At 50.6% G+C, this 21,558-nt stretch overlaps 1 protein-coding gene across 1 annotated transcript in view; it reads right to left on the minus strand.

Annotated features, from left to right (window-relative positions):
* Positions 1-21,558, minus strand: part of SLIT3 (slit guidance ligand 3) — a 536,028-nt gene that overhangs the window by 126,406 nt on the left and 388,064 nt on the right. Inside the window, exon 6 of the mRNA XM_079771932.1 lies at positions 3,648-3,719. Within this exon, the coding sequence (XP_079628058.1) occupies positions 3,648-3,719 (72 nt within the window). The remainder of the gene's footprint in view (positions 1-3,647; positions 3,720-21,558) is intronic.

Raw genomic sequence — 21,558 nt, forward strand, 5'->3', positions numbered from 1 at the left:
GGCTCGGTTCTCGGGGCCAGCTCACATCACCCACAGCGCATGGCGGCCACGCTTCAGGGAGCCAACCCTAGGAGAGCCTTGGCGACACAGCTCAGAGGGGCAGCGGGCAGGGTGCTGGCCACTTGGGCTCTGCTGCTGCTGGGTGGGCAGTCCCCTGGCTTCCCTGACATGGGCTCTTCCTCTGTACAAGGAGGCGGCGATAACAGCAGTTTCCCAGCAGGTGTGTGAGGACTCAGAGGTCACAGGTTAAAGCACTGGTTATGTGTTGGGGATGGGGCACTGCCCGGATGCCAGCTATGATCACTTGCATTGGGGTTTCTCCCCTGTGGGCGCTCAGGGCCTTGAGAAGTTTCGCCTACACTATGCTTTCCTTTTTAGCCCCCTTCCTGCCTACCTGACTCCTTCCCTTTGTCCTCCAGGCCCGGTGCTGGGCATCCCCCACTGGGCATGCGCCATAAATGCGGACAAGGTGGGCAGAGTTCAGTCTTTTCCAACCTTTTCCCCTGCCACTCCCCTCACTGCAGTGAGTTGTTCCTGTCAACTCGCCTCCCACGTTCTCATTCCCTGGAACAGGGGAAACCAACCTCGGTCTAGATGGAAAGAAGTCCTAAGGCATTTCTTTCACAGGAAGGACGAGCTCATGGGGCGATCCCGTGTGAATTTTCCACTAGTGCAGCTGACCCTTGAACAACACGGGTTTGAACTGGACAGGTCCACTAACCCGGGGATTCTCTTCACTAAACACCTGTAGTGTTTTCCACCTGAGGTTGGGAGTCTGCGGACGTGGGGGGCCAACTGTATGCATTGCTCTACACCATTTTATACAGGGGACTTGAGCATCTGCGGATTTGGGTATCTATGGGGGGCCCTGGAACAAATCCCCTGTGATACTGAGAGACGATTTAAGTTTTGGGGGAGTCAAAAGTTATATGCAGATTTTTGACAGTGGGCGGGGGGCAGGGGGAGTCAGCACCCCTATTGCCCATGTTGTTCAAAGGTCAACTGTGGGTGACGTCCACAGACTTCCCTTGAGTTAATTTTGAGAGCTTTCCACGAGGTCACCCCGAGTCTTTCCTTGTTTTCTACTTCACGCTGCACAACGTCAGAGAGAAGACACACCTGAAAGACTACGTCTTGTCTCTTCATGTGCAGATGTTACAGCTGCAGGTGCTGAAAGAGGACCTGCCCAGGGACAGCGTGTTTCGAACTCCATGCCCTCTCCCTGAATCTCTGAAGAATTTACTAAGTTAACGCACGATGCCCTCACTTAGTTCCTATTTATGGCATTGTCAAGATTCTTTATGGTGCCAAGTTGTGATTACAGAGAAGGATTACAAAATGTCGATGCCTCGCTGAGATTTGGAAGGTCTGGGGGTGGGGTGGGGAGGTCCTTTAGATGGAGATGTCAGCTCCAGCCAGTTTCAGAATCGCTCCCCATTAAGATGGATGGTTCCAGAGCTGAGTGCCTCTGCTGGAGATTAGAAACCCGTGGAATCGCTGATGATGATTAATTTTAAGTACTTAGCCACGTGAAGCCAAATGAGTGTGTCTTTAAAACAAAGCTATTGATCTGGCTTTGTTTGGAATCGCGAAGATAAACTAATCAGATCCTGCGGACTCTGCAATGATGGGGAATGAGAACTTTCCATCATAGGCTTGCAAGCTTCCAGTGTGAGAGACCCGGTGTGGCTGGATACTAGCGTTTCCGAGTCTAATTGTCTCCTGGATGGGGATGGGGCATGGTCGGGAGAAAGTGAGGGATGTGGAAGAAACACTATTTGGGGAACCCTTCCTATGAAATAGATAAGGTGTCTCTTCCTAACGTGAAGAAAACAGGCTCAGAGAGGCTCAGTAGCCTGGCCAAAGTCCCACTGAGTCCCGGCTTCCACACCCAGGTGTGTCTGATTGTTAGCCCCCCCACCCCCACCCCGCCTTCCTGGCGAGGAGACCCCGCCACACTTTGTAGAGATCTCCCAGCTGCTCCATGGCAGCTGGTGACTTCCATTTCCTGATCTCCTCCCAAGGAATTTTCTCATCCTTCCCAAGAATAGGGTGCTATTCTCCTAGCAGCCCTTTCTACAGAGGCTTTCTTTGCAGGCAGGGAGAATCGTGCCCACCCTTCTCAGCTCCGGCCTCTTGAGAAGAGAAGCCCTGGGTGACTACATCTGGGCACATGCGTTGGTTGCGGGTTCCGGGGTCAGAGCGTGGTGAGGAGGGACCAGCCCTGTCAGGAGTGAGCGCCTCCCGCCCTGGCTGTGGGCCTGCCCCTCTGTGCTGGGATGCTCAGCTTTCATCAGTCCCAGTGCTTGCAGCATCAGCTCCCCTCTATTTCCCGTGATTCCTCTTGGAATCACCTTCCTCGCATGCAACGTGGAGAGACTCTCTCCAGCCCGTTGCTGTCTGCAGGGCCAGGTGACAGGGGAAGGGACAGGGAGCCCTTTACATGCAAAGGGACATTTTAAAATATTCACTTGTGTATTTGTCTGACATTTATTCATTCTTCTGGAAGTCAGAGCTATGCAACCTGGTGACTAAGTAACTTCGTATTTTCAGGGATGCCCAGCAGACCCCACACTTAGCATTCTCTGGGTGGGACTGTACCATCAGAACTATTTTTAGAACCAAGCAATTATAGAACTCGAAAAGGAGAAGGCATCCCCAAGATAGAGCAACCAACCCCTTCATTTTCCAAATGAGAAAACTTAGGCTCTGAGCATGGAAGGGACTTGCCCAAGGTCACGCAGCTAATTAGGAGCGGAGTGGGGACCGGACCCGGCATCTCCTGACACGAGTTCTGCTGGGCTTTCCTGCCTTCCTCGCCAGCTTCCCCCAAACCAGGGTCTGGAAGTCTAGCCGGGGTGAGAGCAATCGGAATGTTTTCTTACACAATCCAACTTTAGTTTGAATGGCCGGAGACGGCTCCTAGCTGACTCCCCCTCTCTCTCTTCGCCCTCCCCTCCTGTAAGTCAGGTTTCCTTCTAGACCCATTTGAAAATCTGGAACCCAGAAAGGCAGCTCCATGCTTCCAGGTAAAGTATACACAGTGGGGTTCTGGGGAGGTATCCACTTCCTCACATCCTCCCCTCCCCCCACACTCGAAGGGTTGCTGTTTAAAGTTTGGATTTACACCTGAGGCCAGAGCCCAGGAGCAAGGGCAGTGGCTTGACTTGACCTACTGCTTGGCCTCCCCCAGGCCTGTGCCCAGATCCCTTTCGGATTTTGGGTGATTGCCCTGACCCCTGGTGCTACCCTCTCTGGTCTCCCAGACCTGTAACCTGCCTCCTGCGTGCCCACACTCAGACAGGCTCCCCCCGACCGCGCCGGCAGGGGCTGGGGGCTACTCCAGCCCATCTGCTTCACCCAGCAACAAACACCGTGAGAGAGAGAGCGACGGGGAGAAAGGGCTCGGCTGAGACTTCATTAGCAGGAGCCCCAGTTTGCGGGAGGTGGGAAATCACACTTTGCTGCCTGCAAACACTTTGGCCAAGGTGAGCCGGAGGGATCTCCCGGTGCCCAATGTTAATAGCACTGCAGCAGCAGCCCCAGAAACGCACCCGCACGGAACCCCCTGTACACACACTCCCCCTGTCTCCTCCTCACCCGGACACGCACACGCACACCAGGCAGCGACCGCACAATCAACTCACAGGATCTCCAAATCGCGCAGCGCTCGGAAGGCTCCATCTTCAATGCAGCTGATGTGGTTGTTGTCCAGTTGCCTGTGGAAAAGCAAGGGAGAGCGTGAAGGCTGAGTGCGGGCAGCGCCGAGGAGCGGCTGGCCGGCGTCCCCGGTCGCCGAGCGCCGGTCCCTCCACCCCTCGCAGGCTCTGCTCGTCCCCGCCAGGAGCTCCCGCAGAGCCAGCCCGTCTGCCAGGCTGCTCCGTCTCCTCTCTGACTGTCTGAGAGAACTACACAGACGAGCGCACCAAAGGCTGTCAGGTCTCAGTAAATATTAATTGCGCATTTTTTTTTTTTTTTTTAGGCAGAAGGGAGTAATTTCATTACATTAGGGCATCCAATCCATTACGAGCTCTTACCGTCATGTCACTGAAACAATTTCATTAAGCTAAAGGCCTGTAAATCATTGGAGGTCACTGCTCTGCCCTCCGAGACCTCCCAGAATGCTTTCTTCCCTTTCTCCCGCGCCCTGTCTCCTTTTACTGGAAGTGGCAGTCTCTGACACAGCGCTAAATCTCAAGGCTTTATCTGCCCACGAGCGGCGAGGGTGCATGGGGAATATACCGATTCCAAATTAGACTCAACTAATCTAATTTTATAGTCTTTTTGTTATTCTAAGCACCAAATGTCGGTGGTGGTTTGATGCCTCTGTGCTTTGTTACGGGGCTCATCTGGTAGGTCATTGTATGGAAGCATTTTCTGACTGACTACAGATTCCCTCAAACGGCACCAACCACCATCAGCATTAAGGAAACCCATTGATGGAGGCGCTGCTGGTGGGGGAAGAAAAGGGAATATCGTCATTGCCTTCAAGACGGGCCACGTACATTTAAATTGGGGAGAATTAAATGCACCAATTTTAGGACTCGGTTTTCATTTCCCTCCCCATCTTCTGAGCATGAAAATCATGTCTTTTCAAAAGATGCCTCGATTAACATACAGTCCAGTTGGGACTGAGGTATTTTAGTTGAGAGCCAGCGAACAGATACCATTATCTCTGAATCAAATGCCTCTGATGCGTGGGGATATTTATCGTGACCACGTTCCAACTTAGATATCATGCGTTAGATGACTCATGTGATTTCTAAAAAAAAAAAAGATGTTATACAGAAAGTGGTTACTAGCACCAGATTGTCGACTGTAGTTTGTGTGCAGAACACACAGTGGTTTTGGGGAGCAAGGGCATGGCCCAAAGAAGTATGGCTGTACCGAAAAGCTCCCTCAGAGGCTCCTTTTTCTTTCCTTTGTCTCAGGAAAGATCAGCCCCTCTCAGGGGAGGGATCTCCGGGTGCTGGGATGTTCATTGGTAACTTGCGCTAATCTCTCCCAAGACAACTCTCTGCAAAGGACGCGTCCAAGCTACACGGGGCCACCCTCATGGAGCGTTTCCCATTCTGCTAAAGGCGGGATGAGAAGGAAAACACGAGTATCGCTGGGAAAGTATAGCTGTGGGGCTGGGCGAGCGACAGGAGTGAAGCACATGCAATTAGAGCGATTAGTGCATCCCGGCAGATGGGCTCCGCGCCGTACGACGAGGAGCTAACCCATCTCGGATGCTCATGATACAAGACACCAGCCACCCAGAATTTAAACATACACAGGAAAAGGGCGTCTCAAGGAGCAGAGGCACTTTTTAGGTCTTCAGGTCGACCAGTCCTACGTGTGGTGGTCTAAGCCCTTGCTGCTGCCTCCTTACTGGGATCCCAGAGCACCCTCTACCCCCACTCTCCTGAGCCTCCCCGAACGGGAGTTCACGAGCGGCCTTTCCACAGGTTTGTGTCAGTGTCGCCGCCGACTCCCTGCACAAGTTCTGTTAAGGGAGCCTGCCTAGTCCTGCCACCTGGCCTCCAGATTTATCATCAGTTGGAAGGCCGATGAATCAACAACCGCGGCCCCACGCCAAGGCCACCGGACCTTACCAAGCAGAAATGCCGTGGAGCTGGCTTTTGGCTCCAAAAATTACTCAATGAACATGCTGAACTCGGCAAAAACGGCACCCTCCTCCTAAGCAGAAAAGTACCTAAATCATCAGACTGGCAAGTCCGGGCAGTGCCGAGAGAGGGCTGTTGGTGGTGCCGTCCACTTTGGTGCAGACATGTTAGCAAGGGTCCTGCTATTGGAATATTCTTTATTTGCTGGATCTGTGAAGATTTTTCTATTCTTTTTCTTTTGGGGAGCACTAGAAACCAAACGGGATACTTTAGATGTATAGAATTTTACATGGAAAGAATGCAGTCTGCAGGGAAGAGAGAAAGAGAGAGAGAGAGAGAGAGAGAGAGAGAGAGAGAGAGAGAGAGAGAGAGAGAGGTGGTAGGAAGAGATTATAAAGGGTGTAGGGAAAGGAGGTGTGGAAAAGATTTTTAAAAATCCACTGTTCAGTGTCCCATCGGGCTCCTCTAACCAGGACCCTGACGTGGTGGGGACAGAGTCTGAGAGGCCCTGGTCACTGCAGGGCTAGGCTCAGAGATGCCCAGTGTATCAGCGCTTCTGTGATGTTTCAGTATTTCAGTGGGTGTACCATTGACGCCTAGTTGCTTGTTAGTAATCAAGCTTCAATGTAAGCATCCCTGTGGGTGTATTTTATAGATCAAATTAGAACATACAAAGCACATCAAAATTTAAAATATTTATGTTTAAGTGTGCTTTTCCAGAAGACATTTATTTATTATAATCAAGATGCTCTCCTTTCCTTCTGACCAGATAACCTAGACCGGGCTCTGTGGTCAGATTCATTCCCAAGATGGATGGGGCATCATGCGAGTCTACAGGGTACAGGGCCGACAAGGGTCCCCTGGGGCCAACGAAAACCTCCATCGCGTCACCTCCTAACTGTTAGATGCATCCAGGGCACGAAGCACCTGGGTATTTGTAAAAAGCCATCCATGGTTTTGCCCCCAATGCCGCTATTTCCTGCAAATGACCCAGGTCCCTAAACAAAGTAAGCACACACTGCTTCCGACGAAGTGTCTTTTTCTTTCCACAGTGCATCTCAGACCCACAGAATTGGACCCAAAGCACAGGAGACGGGAGGCGACGTAAAGCAAGCCCGGCGTGTCTGTAAGAGGCAGGGGGTGAGGGTGCTGCACACACAGAACCTTCCAGAGCCAAGGCCAAAGCACTGGACTTCGCAGTGCGCTACCGGGGGTGGGTGGAGGCCGCCCACGTGTGTTCTGAGCTCTCGGGTCAGAGGTCCCTAAAGTACTTTCTCGAAGGTCCTCTCCAAAACACATCAAAACAGCCCAGCAGCCACTGCACAGAACCCCGTTACTCAGGAGGCCTGTTCAAAGGGGACCTGGGCAGTCTTAGGAGGCTGGATGGCGCTCTGTCCGTCTTCCTCGGCCGTAAGGCATTCCACACGGCTGCTGCTCCTTTCTCCTCAACACACAAACCGCCAACGCCAGTGCCCAGCCCGGTGCTGGGACGTCACCACTGGTCACGGTGGCTGTGAACGAGTTCTCCATGGAAAGGGTGGCAGGGCTGGTCCAGGTATGGGAGAGAGCTCCCCACCATGGGCCACACCACGGGCTGTGACCCTGGAGCCCGCTTAGGACTAACACGCAGTGACCCCGCACGCCCTCTACCACCACCCGGGGTGCTGTCTGTCTGCCACGCAGACCCCTGCTGGGGAGCACTTGGGAGGACACCTGGAATAAAGTAAGATTTCCTCGGGCTCAGGGTGAAGACGAGGAGCAGGAAGGCCGGGGAGGGAGGGCAGCACAGGCTGGCTATTTTTTGGAGGCAAGTTTTATTGTCCGCCGCTTTACACAGAACACTCAAAGTGATCTACACTCTCCTGCCTGTGGATGAGCCCAGCAGCCCCAAAACGCTCTCGATATTAAATTAACTGCTCTAATTTCCCTGGGCAGCTCGGATTTCGGCAAACAATGTGAGAGCTAAAGTGATGCCGCAGTCCATTTAGAAAGGGATCCTCAGACAAGAGCTAACGGCAGACTCCCCAAGAGGAGCTTCCCGGCTACTGTATTTTTATTCTCTGAGAATATAAACAAGCCAGAAAGGAAAGCCAGCGTGAGCAAGGACTCAAAATAAACTTCGCACACAGTGGACAGGGAGACAGCGCTTCAGTAAGAATTCCCTTTCATACACGCACCGCTATCAGGACGCCTCTTTGTATCACAATTTCAAATTTCAGAACGGAGGCAGCACAGGCCTATCTAAATCCTTAAAAAGGGGCTTTAAGAAACCCGATTACAAGATGAAGAGCAATCCACCTATCTCCCAACCACCACCGCCACAAGAGAAGAAAGAAAAGAAGAAAATTCCAGGGTTCCAATGACATATTTGAGGCCCCACGAGAAATACCTTGAAAATAGAAATCTCTACAAACGGGCTTTGAAGATCTGAAAAAATGTAGAATTCCAAGCTAGTTATCTACGTGCGAGGTCTACCTCCCGGAGCACATCCAGCCAAATGCCTGCTTCTCATCCAGATGCTCTGGGCCCCCGAGCATCTCGGCCCATGGATCCAGGGGCAGCCTTTCTCTCTGGGACGGTAGCTGGAGTCGCTGCGGCCCTTCTCATGCTGACTCAGAGAAGTAGCTACTAAGGTTCGGCACCCTTTGGAGTTAAACCGTTTGCTAATTTCTGAGCAAAACTACACAAAATGTACAAAATAAGTGGAAGGACTTCTGCATGAAATTCACAAGGGAAACCTTACTAGAAATAGAGAGCAAGTCCGTGTTCTCGGAATCTAACAATGAATTAACCCACGAGAGCCACTGCAATAGTCTCATTAGAGGTTCACACAGCGTTAGGTACCCGGGATGCAGAAAGAAGTGTAAGACATCCTTTGAAAATATTTGGGAGGAGGTTACCATCCATTCGGCTTTTACATCTCAATGATCTTAAAAGATTTAAGATAATTCTAAAAATGAAACAATGTTGAGTTGGTTTTTGAGGAAATATACGTGTTCATCCATATACATATTTGAAGTGTACTTCTTCTTCTACACAGAGGAGAAATAGAATGTTGCAATATTTAAAAAAAAATTACCTGTGGAGATCCTACTTTCTTAAGATAAGCCAGAAGACAAAACATGAAGTAGCCTTGACATGGCTATTCCTTTTCTCCCCTTTTGTCCAATTGTCCTTTAAGCAGAAAACAAGAAACCTAGTAGCAATTCTGAAGGTTGTTTTTTTTATGACAGTTTAACGTTCTAAAAAAATCATTACTGAAGAACAAATTATAGAAGCATTTGTCTGCTGCTGGCTGGGGTCTTCAAAAGAAAACAAGAACAAAACTCAAGGTTATTTTAACTAGTGAAAGGGAAAAAAATTATGTTCAAAAGAAATGCATACACTTCATATAATTGAGTACTGGTCAGACTTTGTAGGCAAATCAAACACTTGATCTAACCCGCAGTCCACTAATGAATTGTCACCACTTCTCATCATTAAGGAGCTACTGTAATTCCACATGAAAACCACATCTCAAATGAGAGAGAAAAAAAGAGGTGAATCTATTATTTTGCACATTTTGTACACTTGCCTACCAGACCTAAGAATACATGCACATAGATATATTTACTGATCCATGAATTATTTATGTATCCACAAAGACTCCTGTCTAGAGAACCGACAACTTTATGCCTATTTCTCCTACATAATAATCACATGTAGTCTCGCCCTATCGTGTGCAGGTAAGTAGGAAATGCATATTACAGGATAGGTAAAGTGAGTGATGGTTGACTACCGAAATTGAATGTACCTGTATCCGGTCACAATTACAGATTTACTCAGATAATCAAGTGATCGTGAGCCTTGTAAAGGCTTCAGCCAACCAGACCGACTTCGTAAAGGACAGGGTCCCAGGTTAATGAAGCTCTCGGATCAGGACATCCTGCCGAGACCTGGTTATGAATGGAAGCACGACTCTATTTTAACAAGCGCCGCTCTGCGCACTGTGCCACTCCGCTGGTGTAATGCCTAATTTAGTGCAGTCTGTGTCATGTTATTTCTCGGCAGGAGAATAACTGCATCCACTCCCGTAGATGCCTGTGCAAGTGAGCTCGCACCCGCAAACACGATGATGGATTAGCACCGAGGAGGCAGCCCGAGCCGGAGGAGGAAGGCGTGTGTTACACATCGCTGGGAAACAGCAACAACTCCACTGCTGTTTACAGTCCCCGGTTGGCCGGGATTTGGCGAATGGAGCTGTGCTGAAAAAAATGCGGGGGCAGGGTCCCTGCGAAACGATTTAGCATGAGCTCTCCTTTAATTTAGACGAGTTCCAATTTGAAACAAATTTCTAGCAGTTCTAGATGAAACAACAGCAACAACAAAAACCAACCAAACAAAAAGCAAACCAAAAGAAAACACCCTGGCTGGAGGGGGTCAATGGGGAAAAAAAGGAGACATATGTAATACTTTCAATGATAAAGAATTATTTAAAAAAAGGAAAAAAGAAAACACCCCATTTTCATGAGGAGAAAGTCTCATTTGTTTCCCAGCAACTTTTAGACTGAGGGACCAACGAAATGTGGTGATTGATTGCGAACGGTGCTCTCAGGTTTCGAGGCTTGCGTGCCTCAAAGCCATTTTTTTCTTGTGTCAGCCTGTTGTGAGGACCAAAGGGCTTTATACCGGGGACATCCAGCTTGCCAAGGTTCGCCTGCAACTGTCCCTGTTTTAGCATCAAAGCTTCTAAATCCCATCCTGGGGCACCCATCAGTCCCGGGCCAACCGCGATGCTTGTTCACTGGAAATAGATTCTCACCTTTCCTTCATCAGTGTCCCTAAACTTTACAAGGACTCACAAACCGGCTTTCAGTTTTGTCTGCTCTGAAAGGCTCCCGCCCGCATCCCCTGTGAGACAGCTGGCCCTTTGCAGACACACCTACAACTAGACTGGTGGGAGCCCTAGAAGTCGCTAAAATGTTCTTCGTGCATCTTCAACCTTCCTCATGGGGAATGAACGTTTCTTTGTAAGAAGTATCCCGTTTCACTCGGAGGCCTTGAAGATGTCATGAATACTCAAGAGGCCAAACGAATGAAAGGCTGTCTCCATAGCGATTGGGGCAGCTTTCTGGTTTCCCTGGTTACACTTTTGAGTGATAACCATCTGGGGCTCCTCCCTGGCACAGGGGCGGAGTGAGAGAGACCACGGAAAGATGGAATGTGCTTCTGTTAATGGGCCTGAAAGTTATCTCTGACATCTCTGTTTTTTACTCCTTTGTTTTTATGGGTGTGTGTGTTTTTTTTTTTAAAACAACCAGCACAAACATGGTGAGTTTATAAATGTTTTCACATTCAAGGGTGTTGCAGAAATTTCCCCTTTGGGCTCTAGAGATAAACTATTCCAGCCGTGTGAGTGTGACCAGGAAGCATGGCCGGAGCAGAGAATTTCTTCTTGGACAGACCCAGCATTGAGCCCAGGCAGGATGCTGGCTTTCATTCAAACCCAGGATCAGAAGCGGCAGGCGTGATGCTGGGTTGAAGTCCCAGGTCTTCCTGACAGTGTGTGGAGGATGCATCATCGCGCGCGCGCGCGTGTGTGTGTGTGTGTGTGTGTGTGTGTGTGTGTGTGTGTGTGGTGGTGGTGGTGGTGGTGGTGGGTGGGCAGGGATGGAGGCCTCCTCAAACCAAGGAAGATCTGCTTCCCTTTACAAGAGTCACCGGCTCTCTCCTGTAGAAATTGAAGGCTTTCTTGAATTTACTCACATTTCCAACCCATACTAACATTGTGGAGGCTCTCAACATTTGCTACCTGTTTTATAAATGGACGACTATAGGGCTCTTGGACATTGTAGCTATGTGAACACAGTGATTCGTATCTGCCCCTGGGATCAGAGGGCAGAGCCTTAGGTCAGAGGTCATTCTCGGGACCTGTCACTCCTTCCTCCCTCCCTATGTCTCCCTCTTGGAATGGCTGTGTCTGTCGTGGGCCTGTCCCACCATTGTGCTCTGACAGCTGGAGAGCAATCTGCTCAGAATGAATGCACCCTGAATCTCGTCCATACCCGACTGAGAGGAGACTGAGATGCCACTTTGGACTTTAGACTTCTAGATGGATGCTGGAATGAGCTGGGATCTACTGGGATGGAGTGAATGTATTTGCCTGTGAGGAGAACATGAATTCTGGGGGAGAAGGCAGGGGCAGAATGTTTGTATTCCCCTCCAAACTTATATGTTGGAACCTGTTCTCCAAGGTGATTGTATTAGAAGGTGACACCTTGGGAGGTAACTAGGTCATGAAGGCAGAGTCCTTCAGGAAGGCAGAGTTTGTACCCTTAGAAAACGGGCCCCTCACCACCTGCCGTTACAGTGAAAATACAGCACTAGGGAGTGAGCCCTCAGCAGACAGCTAATCTGCCAGTGCCTTGATCTTGGACTTTCCAGACTCCAGAACCATGAGAAAGAAATTCTTGCCACGTATAAGCTAGCCAGTGTGTGGTGTTTTGTTATAGCAGCCTGAATGGACTGAGACCACCATCCATGCCCCCACGTCTCAGTTTCTTCACCTATACAATGGGGAGGATAACACTCCACCCAGAAGGACGTCTTGAGCGTGAAAGTAATGAAATGCATGCACTCTGAAAAGGTGCTTGTGGCATGGCTTACTCGTCTTTGCCTTGAAATAAATAGTATTAAACACAGGACTTCATCTTACATAATCTCTGAAGCCTCTTTTGGCTCTGCAGCTACGTGGCCGGAGGTCAATTCCTTATGAGATTCTCAAGAAAAAGTTCCTGTTCCTCTCACTTAGGTCCTTCTGGGATTTGAGACTATCCCTTTATCCCCTCTTCTTCCGTCCCAGACCAAAGCAGCGGTTATTGAGAAGTTCAGCATATGCTTTCCGCGCCGAGGGCAGCAGTGTCCGCACGCGTGCTTTTTGTACGTCTCCAGCTAATACGAGACTGAAGTGTGAGAAGCCATATAAAACCTACACAGAATACAGCTTTTCCTCTTACTGGGAGAAGGAAGTCCATGGGCCCATATTCATAATTCCCATAGGCGAGAACCACGGAGAGTAATCACAGAATTTAACCCCATTTCTCGGTGGTCATTTTTAATTAATACCCAATCCTGCAATGTACGGAGCACCTAAAATAGTCAAGTGCCGTACCATCAACTATGGTGCATAATTTCTTTTTAAAGAACATATTTTTATTGATTTCAGAGAGGAAGGGATAGGGAGAGAGAGATAGAAACATAAAATGAGAGAGAATCATTGATCAGCTGTCCCTGCATGCCCCACACTGGGAATCAAGCCTGCAACCTGAGCATGTCCCCCGACCAGGAATGGAACCGTGACCTCCTGGTTCATGGGTCGATGCTCAACCACTGAGCCACACTGGCCGGACGGTGTATAATTTCTTAATCTCAGCGTTCCCCAGATCTGTACAAAAGCCTTCAGTGGCTCCCTACACAATCACAGTAATACCTGCACATAGTATCTATTTACCATTTTTAGGTCATCAGGTTCTGAGCTGAGTGTCTTTATGCCTATCTCAGTTGGGGCTCACAACAGCACGATCCCTACTTCACGGAAAAGGCAGGTGAGGCATTGAGAGTTCCACCTCTGACGCCGGGTCTGCCCTGCGCTCGATGACCACAGACGATGCTGCTCCTCTAAGCGGCCTGGCCTGCTCAGCCTGGGGCTGCTCCCCACCCCTCCACGCAATCTGTGACTACCCTACCGAGAACCTGCGCGCTTCACGCCTCACTTACGCCGGCCGTCCTGCCCTCTTCCATTTGGGGACTCCTTCCTGCACAAACTCAGGCAAAATGAACTTATCTCTCCAAGCCCTCCTGGCCCTTTGGCCACCCCTCCAATAAAGCGCTTGTCTCACAGCTGTAGGACGAGTTTCAAACCAATGAGGAAGCCAGGGTTCAGAGAGGTTGTGTAGAGAGAGAACTCAGCGAATGCATCAGAAAGTCAGGTCCGTACTGTGTTCCTCACCCGAGGGCTCGGGCTCCCCACCATGTCATCCTGCCCGCCTCTGACTTTCCAAGTGCAGAGATAGGGAAACCATAATACGACTGTGCCGCGGTCTTAACTCAGTTATCTTAGGTTGGGAAGAAGTTCGTGAAAAGAGTCCAGGTCTTACCCAGGAGATGGTGGGTGAGGACAGTGTACTCCATGGTGTCCCCTCACATCCCCTGTGTCTCTCCATTAGGTTCCCTGGGGTTCCCAGGACACTTGATTTTCCCAGGATCACGGGGGGGGGGGAGGGGGGGGAAAGCTGGCCGATTTAGTTCCAGTTGCTGGGACGATAGGCAGGCACCTACCCCCCACCCTAAGGAGGTGACTATCAGCTCCTGGACATGGAGGGTGCCTCCTGACCGGGCTGGACAGCACAGTGCTTTCCCGAGCAGGGGAGAGGCACACCCGGGAAATGGCTCCCTGAGCTCCAGGCCAGTGGCAAACAGTCCTTCCGGGCATGGCCTTCGCCAGGTGACACAGGCCAGGGGTCCGGAGACAACTGGGCGCACGAACCAGGTCGTGCACTGGGATGTGCGGGGTCAGCGGCCATTAGCACGGTGTCACTCAAAGGCATCTTTCTGGTAGCAGAAGCCAATTGAAACGTGCCCTGTAAGCTCGGGATAAGGGGGGCGTCACGGTCCCAGTGATTCACTGCGGAGAAAAGGCACATGGGAACCCCGTACGTGGGCAGCCTGGGACTGCGCCCCACCCGGCTCAGGGCAGAGCTGAGGCCCTCAGAAAGCCGCCTCCTGCACGGTACTATTACTTCTAGTGAACAGTGGGCGGACGCCTCGGCTCTGCCGCAGCAGGAGGGCAGGGGCAGGATCGTCTGGTCAGGGCCACACCTGCCCCACAGGTGCCAAAAGGCAGAGACAACCCAGATGTCCATCAGCGGATGAAGGGCTAAACCAGCCATGGCCTATACCTAATATTACTCAGTCATAAAAAGGGGTGTAATACTGACACATGCTACAACATGGATGGACCTTGGAAACATTGCGTTAAGTGACTGGGCCAGACACAAAAGGGGGCTTCCTTTGGGGGGAGGGTGGAATGTTCTAGACAAAAGTGATGGCTGCACAACATTGGGAATATACTGAGTGCCACTGAACTGGATCCTTTCACATGCTGAATTCTGTTATGTAAATTGTACCTAAAGAATAACAGAGGAGCCACTCTCTCTGTGACAGGGAAGACCTTTGTGAGAGAGTCACCGTGTGAGGGGGACTTCCCTGCGACATTGCAGAGACAGGCAGGGGAGCTGGGCCCGATCTCCACTCGCACCTCAGGCGGCAGGCTCAGCTGTCGGATGAAGAGCAATGGGAATGAGGGAGAGAAACATGGGGGATTAACGCACCCCCTTTTGGGGATTATTTATAGCAAGTTGTAAACTATCCTCGCTTGCTTTGGGGAAACTACGAATCACTCCACACTCAAGAAAAAATAAAATTGGTTTAAGCAAAGAGGATGAGGGCAGTAAACTAGATGGAAGGGGAAAACTCGCCTGCTCGACTCCCAAATATACAACGTAGTGGGCTTGTCCACTTTTTAAAACATTTTAAAATTATCTTTTATTTTTCAGTGACAGTTGACATACAATCTCCTATTAGTTTCAGGTGTACACCCCACTGATTAGACACTCTGTAAGTCTATAACTTACTAAGTGATCATCCCGATAAATCTTCTGTATTTTCCACTCCGCTGCTTGCTCCTCTCTGTAGGTACGCAGATAACTCGGCAGATTATATTTGCATTTCAGAAGCTACTTCTTTTCTTTCTTTTCCGCTTTCCTCCGGATAGTTGTGTGGCTTCCCTCTCTGAGAAGGCTAGCAAGGAGGCCTGAGAGACGGTCTCTGACCAGAAATGAACCCGGCCTGGCCTCTGGGCTGGGCGATGGGAGGCCTGGGCGAGGCTCCTGGGAAGGGCCAGGTGAAAATGGTGGTGGGGGGGGCTCATGTTCCCTACAGTTTATCTCACAATTCTCACAGGACAATTTGCAGCAGTCGCATTGGTCTCACTGAGCTGAGCAAATCCAAAAAGGTTGGATAGGACGGAAGAGGCCAGAGGAACAAAGGAGAGGGAGGGCTGGAAGCCAGAGGGGTCCCCCTGAGCAGCTCCCACCTGGTGCAAGGCCAGTTCTGCCGACAGGCAGGTCTGGAGCGACTGTGTCTGGCGTCCTATTGCGGCGGCTGCTCTTTACTGGCTGCATCCAGCCTGAAGTCAGCTTCTAATTCCTCCCCTGATTCCGGAAAAGGGAAATCAGGACACGGCTCACCCTTCAGAGCCGAGGATAAGCACCGCGCTGGGGAGAAGGCACCGAGTGAATCTCTGCCTCTTTGTCAGTAATGGCGTTTTACCTAAGAGCCTGCGGGTTGGTGGGAAAAGGACAAGCATCTTTGACCTTGCTGGGTTGGGACCTAGCAGCTCTGGACTAAAATTTCCCCATCAGTCCCACAAAGGTGTGAAGTCGGTGACTTCTCCACCTCCCCCCACCCCCCAACCCCACCTCGCGGCTGCCATGCAGAGTGTTAATCTGCCCCCAGCCCGCACAGGAGCATTTTCCCATTTTGTTGTTACAGGTACCATCCGAGGAGACAGGTTTTATTTTTAACGCAGCGTGTTGAGAAGGGTTTTCTTTCTAATGCAGCGTGTTGAGCATGCAAATGTGAGCTTCCCCGGCCGAGAACAGTCAGGATGGGGATGCTCTAATGCACTGGAGGTTTGCACAGTAGGTTAAAAAAATCCGGTAGGAACGAAACGTGGTGTTAGCTTCTGCCAGACTGTGGCATAGAGAGGCGCCGCGCTCAGCAGCCTCCTGCGCCTGCAGGTAGGGGTTCATGCAGCATTTCCCAGGCAGACGGCCCCGCCTCCCCAGGGTTAGAAGTGGGGGGTCGGGCTGCCGTGGCTCCCTCTGCCTCGTCTCCTGGAGATGTCTCCTCTTCCTGGTCAGAAACAGCACCTTAGTCATGGAGACGACTTCTGAGAAAAGTCAGTAATATTTCCTGTGGCCTCAGAGAGCTAAGGTGACACCAACCGAGAACATGGCTGTCAAGAGAGTCGCCAAGAGGTACCTGGGAGGTGCTGGGGCAGAGAAATCACCTAGAACTTTCTGAGATTCGCCACTCAAGCACCTTAGAAATGGCCCCTCGCCCCCTTCAGAAATGACCTCTGCACTTGCACATCCCAGCCAGAGGCCAGCCCCCTCACAGCCCGGGCTGGGAAGAGCGAGGGCCTCTGGAGGTGGGCCTGAGGGCACGTGCTCATTGCCAGGTCAAAGGTGCTGATTTCTCCACCACCCACACCTCGCCCAGCCAGTGTCCGGGCCTCATGCGCACAGTCCCGGGAGCAGCGCCCCCCGCAGGTTCCCCCTCCCCTGGCGGTGGCGGCTGGCCTTCCGCAGCCTGGGCCCGACGGGCAGGAATGGATGTGTCTTCTTACATGTCCTCAAGTTCCCTAATTCTATCTTTTTTCCTTAAAAAATTCCTTTCAAATGTGCCACTCAAGACTCAGTTTCCCATCCCAGTCCCTCACATCCTTTCCTGGGCACGCACATCGGAGGATTGGGCTCAGCGTATATACAAAGCGCTTCATCACAATACACTGAGGTCCCTTGTCCTTGGCCAGCCGTGGGGAGGGGGGTGCAGGATTCGCATGTGAAATGTAAAAGGGGGTGACCACGGCATGGCGTATTCTCTCAACAGAGCGCCAGTGAGGTCTGGGGTGGGGCAAACACCAGCGAGCAATGCCACCTCACAGGACCTCAACACTGAGAAGTCAGAGCCCGTCGGAGCGGGGGAAGGGCCGGACAGGCAGAGCTAACATTTCCTTTGTGCATGACGGATGGCCACCGTGGAACTGGTTCCTGAGCGGATTTCCCTTCGGTCAGCACCGCGGTGGAAGCATGGGGTCCATTTCCATCGCGGTGTCTGTACGAACCCCTCCAAGAGCACAGCCCCCAGAATTGTGTCTGTACAAAAGGTTTGCATTAACTGTAATGAAGCAAATGGCAAAATCAATAAAGCGGGAATTGCGCGCCTGTCATAAAGATGATGTAAATCCAGGGTTCAAGATGGTTATGGAGCTATTCAGAATTGTAATTAAAACCAGCGCCATTTTTTTTCAAGATAAAAGCCCCTTTGACAACCATAAATGCAAGCTACAGGAAATTTTCAACAAATATATTCAAAATTAATGTATGGCACAAAGATGGCATAAATTAAACTGAGGGTGATCCATAAGTCCGGGCTTCAGAATGTAAGAGCAAGTAAAGAGATTTCGATTTCGCATTTGGTTTACAGGCAATGTGGTTTTCAATTTTAATCAAGTTAAAGCTTGACAGAGCACTTAGGGACCCTGAATGAATGGCATATTTCTGACAACTGCTTTTCAACGAGACTGAAAAGGCTGTCTCTGTATTTGCCCAACTTGAGATCTGACAGCATTTTCTATTTTATGCATCTTACATGTTAAGAAAAAAAAAATCTAGGGAGGGGTGTGTGTGTAGGGGAAGAGGACCATTTTGTTTATTTGAGAGCAGGGGAAGAAAGTGTGGGGCGGAAGAGGGGGATGAGCTGACCAAGTCTTCCGGTCCTAATGAGCTATCTTCCTTGGACTTATTTTTGGAGCCCTGATGGCAAAGTGTAACGTTGAGGTTTCTTGGGAAACATCCACCTGCCTACCAACCTCTCCATTCACCTAACTTCAGAGCATCACTGCTCTCAGGCCATTAACAGTGTCACCTATAATGGCCTTCGGTCCTCTGGGTGGTTGTAACTGTGAAACCATAGTATGTGAGTGTTGGGAGCAATCTGAGAGATCACCAGGTCCAAGTCCATCATTTTTAACAGGAAAGGCAGGTCTAGAGGGAGGAAGAGCTACTTAAAACCCTAAGCTAGCATTTGGCAGAGCGGTCAGGACTTGATCACGAATCCCTTAGTCCATACTGTTTGGAGAGAGAACAGTGGGACATGCCAGTGTGATAGGAAGAGCGTGAGAACGTGCGATACACCAGCGGAAAAAATAAGACAGTAGATGAAATTGAATTATATTTGTCAAGTCTGAAATGCCACTAGAATTCAGGGATGCTTGGTTCTTTCAATCCCTTTTGGTTTCCCAGTGTGGTGGGGAGGTAGGAATAGAGGAGTCCCAGGAGTTTAGGGGTATACCATCATGTTTTAAGTATTTAATTTTCTGAGAGTTTTACATCTTGGGGGTGGGGTGGGGTGGGGCTTGCTGAGTGGGGAGAGACTGCCCCTCCAAGAGCCAGTTAATTCCTAGAGACAGTGATCCTGCCTTTCATATACTAGTACAAGTCAACCAACCCTGAGTCCATACCCCAACCACTACCTTGATCTAACTGTCAGGCACCAAGCAATTATTCCCCTCCCTTATGTCACCCCAGGGCCAGGCCTCAGGGCACGAGGCAAGGCTGCTAAACCCCAAGGCCCAGTGGGATTATTCCAACAGGCCAATCCCAGACAGTTTACCCCGTCCTGCCTGGCTTTCCCCAAGGAAACCTCAATCAAGGCCGTTGCCTCCGCTCTCCCGACGCTTGCTTCTGCCTCCGAACTGCTGCTCCCTGTGTGGTCCCTCCCCACAGCATGGTCTGCCTCTCCTTTCTAGGAGAACTTGGGTAACAGGGAACTTTTCCTTCAATGCCCCCACCTCCCTGTGTTATCACTCAGTCACCTTTATCAATTAAGCCCCGGGCGCAGGCCAAAGGGACCCAGGTTTTGGTCACGACTCCTGCCCACTGTCTGAATGATTCTGGAAAGGTTCAATTGCCACATTTTTTTTTAAAAAAAGGTGTGGGTTTTCCTTCCTTCAGGTCCTCCTGAGCTTGGTTAAGTCTGACTCGAATTCCAAGTCCTCCATTCAACAGGCCCGGAGGCTGGCAGCAGTAGAGGGATTGCACGCCGGCCAAACCACTTATTACAAAAGCACAGCTCAGACTTGTCTCAGTAGCAAATGGGCAGAGAAAGGAATCCATTTTAGGAAATCGAATTGCCTTAAGGAGCTGATTCCAGAAAAAGGGTTTGGATTGATAGTCTACTGAGCAGGCTCGCCTTCTGTGACGGACAACCCAGCTGAGTAAATGTGCACACCTACAACCCAACTGCGCCGGCTACAGGGGGCTCCCACACTGCGCCCGGGCTGCCGGTGAAGCAGTTTTAGGATGGACCAGCCCTTGGTTCGCACTGGCCTGCGACGTGTGAGGAGGACCCAGCAAGGGCTGATTCAAACCGTTCAACTTCAGAGACACACAGTAAGGAACACCCTCAAAAGTCAAAGCAGGGACCTCTAGTTGGGGGGCCTGGGGCTTTCTGTGTTCGGGGCAAAGGTAAACCCTTTCTAACATCTGCTGTTGGCTAGCGGCAGTGAGCAGCGAGCACATCTCAACGGCCAAGGGACATGTAACTGGGAGAGAGTGGTCTTCTCTTTAGAAAGAGAACAAGGAAGGACAAAGCAGAGGTACCGCGGAGAATCCTGGCTTTGTGGTCTGTGTGTTTGCCTGTAGCTGGAGAACACACCCAGGGCCGGCAGGGTCAAAGGAATCCCTTGCTGGATTTAAGGCCTGGGCAGTAAAAGGCAGAGCAAAAGGAACTAGCGGGACTTGAGGAAGCTTTTGGGAAACCCCTTTTGTTTCAACCCCTGTGAAATGTCTTAAAGTTCCAGTGCTGAAAACTTCAGAAGCGCAGTCAATTCACTGAGGTTTTCCGGCCTGGCAATCTTCTCCCTGTATTGTTCTAGGGTGAGTCATTCTTACTGGGCCGCGCCCTCCTCCCCATTCATTTCTCTCTTGTCTGTAACTGCTCAAGATCCTCTACAGAAGGCTAGGGTTTTCTCTTCCTTGTTGTCTGGGGAGCTGGGAGTGAAGGAGGAGAAAAAGACCTTGCAGGAGACAGCCATACAGCAAGTGGGGGAGTGTTCACAGAGCCACAACAGATGCGGTCTGTTCACAGCACCACAAAGTCGGATTTGCCTGACAACTAAATGATGACTCCATATGTGTGTCTCCCCAGTGACCCAATGCACCGGCTCCTTTCAGCGGCCACGCAGAGCCAGGAGCACACTAGGAATCTGGGTGTGGGATCTTTTTTTTTTTTTTTAATAGAAGCAAGCAAACATTTGCGGGCTTGCGAGCTGCATATGCTTAGGTAAACAAAAGCCATATGCAGCCAGTGATCTAATTGACATTTCACTCGGGCCAGAGGACGGGGATGGCCCCACGGCAGGCAAATTCATTTTCCAAAGGTCGTGGGGTTGGCTGCTGGGGATTGGCTGTTGAAAGATATCTCAGGGCTGGTCAAGGCCACAATCAGAGAGACCCGAGGAATACAGATAATTCCCCTCATTCAAAACTGTCAGGCGGCCCGTGGGTCAATGTGGTTGTACTTATGCAAATGGCAATGATCACAGTTTCCAGTTACGCAGGGTCAACTGTGACAGAGACAGGTGGCCCGGGGCACGCTGGTCATGGGTCCTGGGAGTTCTTGCTCAGGAAGAGGCCCACTCTGGGATTTTGTCCGTGGGAAGGAAGTGAAACGGGGCTGAGATCAGGTGGATTTCTCTAACTCCCACGTTTTTGAGATGTGAAGACAAGCACACGAGGAAGGAAAGCTCAGAGAGCCTCTGGGAGTAGTGTGAGAAGCAGCGCCCTCTGCCCCAGGCCCTCCAGTTCTGGACTTTGCTTCCCAGCAGCAATGATTAGAGCTATCTGTACATTTGTCCACACATATTTCACATATTTATCTCCTTTTTTTAAAAAAAATATTTTTATTGATTTCAGAGAGGAAGGGAGAGGAAGAGAGAGATAGAAATATCGATGACGAGAGGGAATCACCATTCGGCTGCCTCCTGCATGTTGGACCGAGCCCGCAACCCAGGCATGTGCCCTTGACCGGAATCGGACCTGGGACCCTTCGCTCCACAGGCTGA

This window comes from Cnephaeus nilssonii (genome assembly GCF_951640355.1).
Source record: "Cnephaeus nilssonii genome assembly, chromosome: 5".
NCBI lineage: Eukaryota > Metazoa > Chordata > Mammalia > Chiroptera > Vespertilionidae > Cnephaeus > Cnephaeus nilssonii.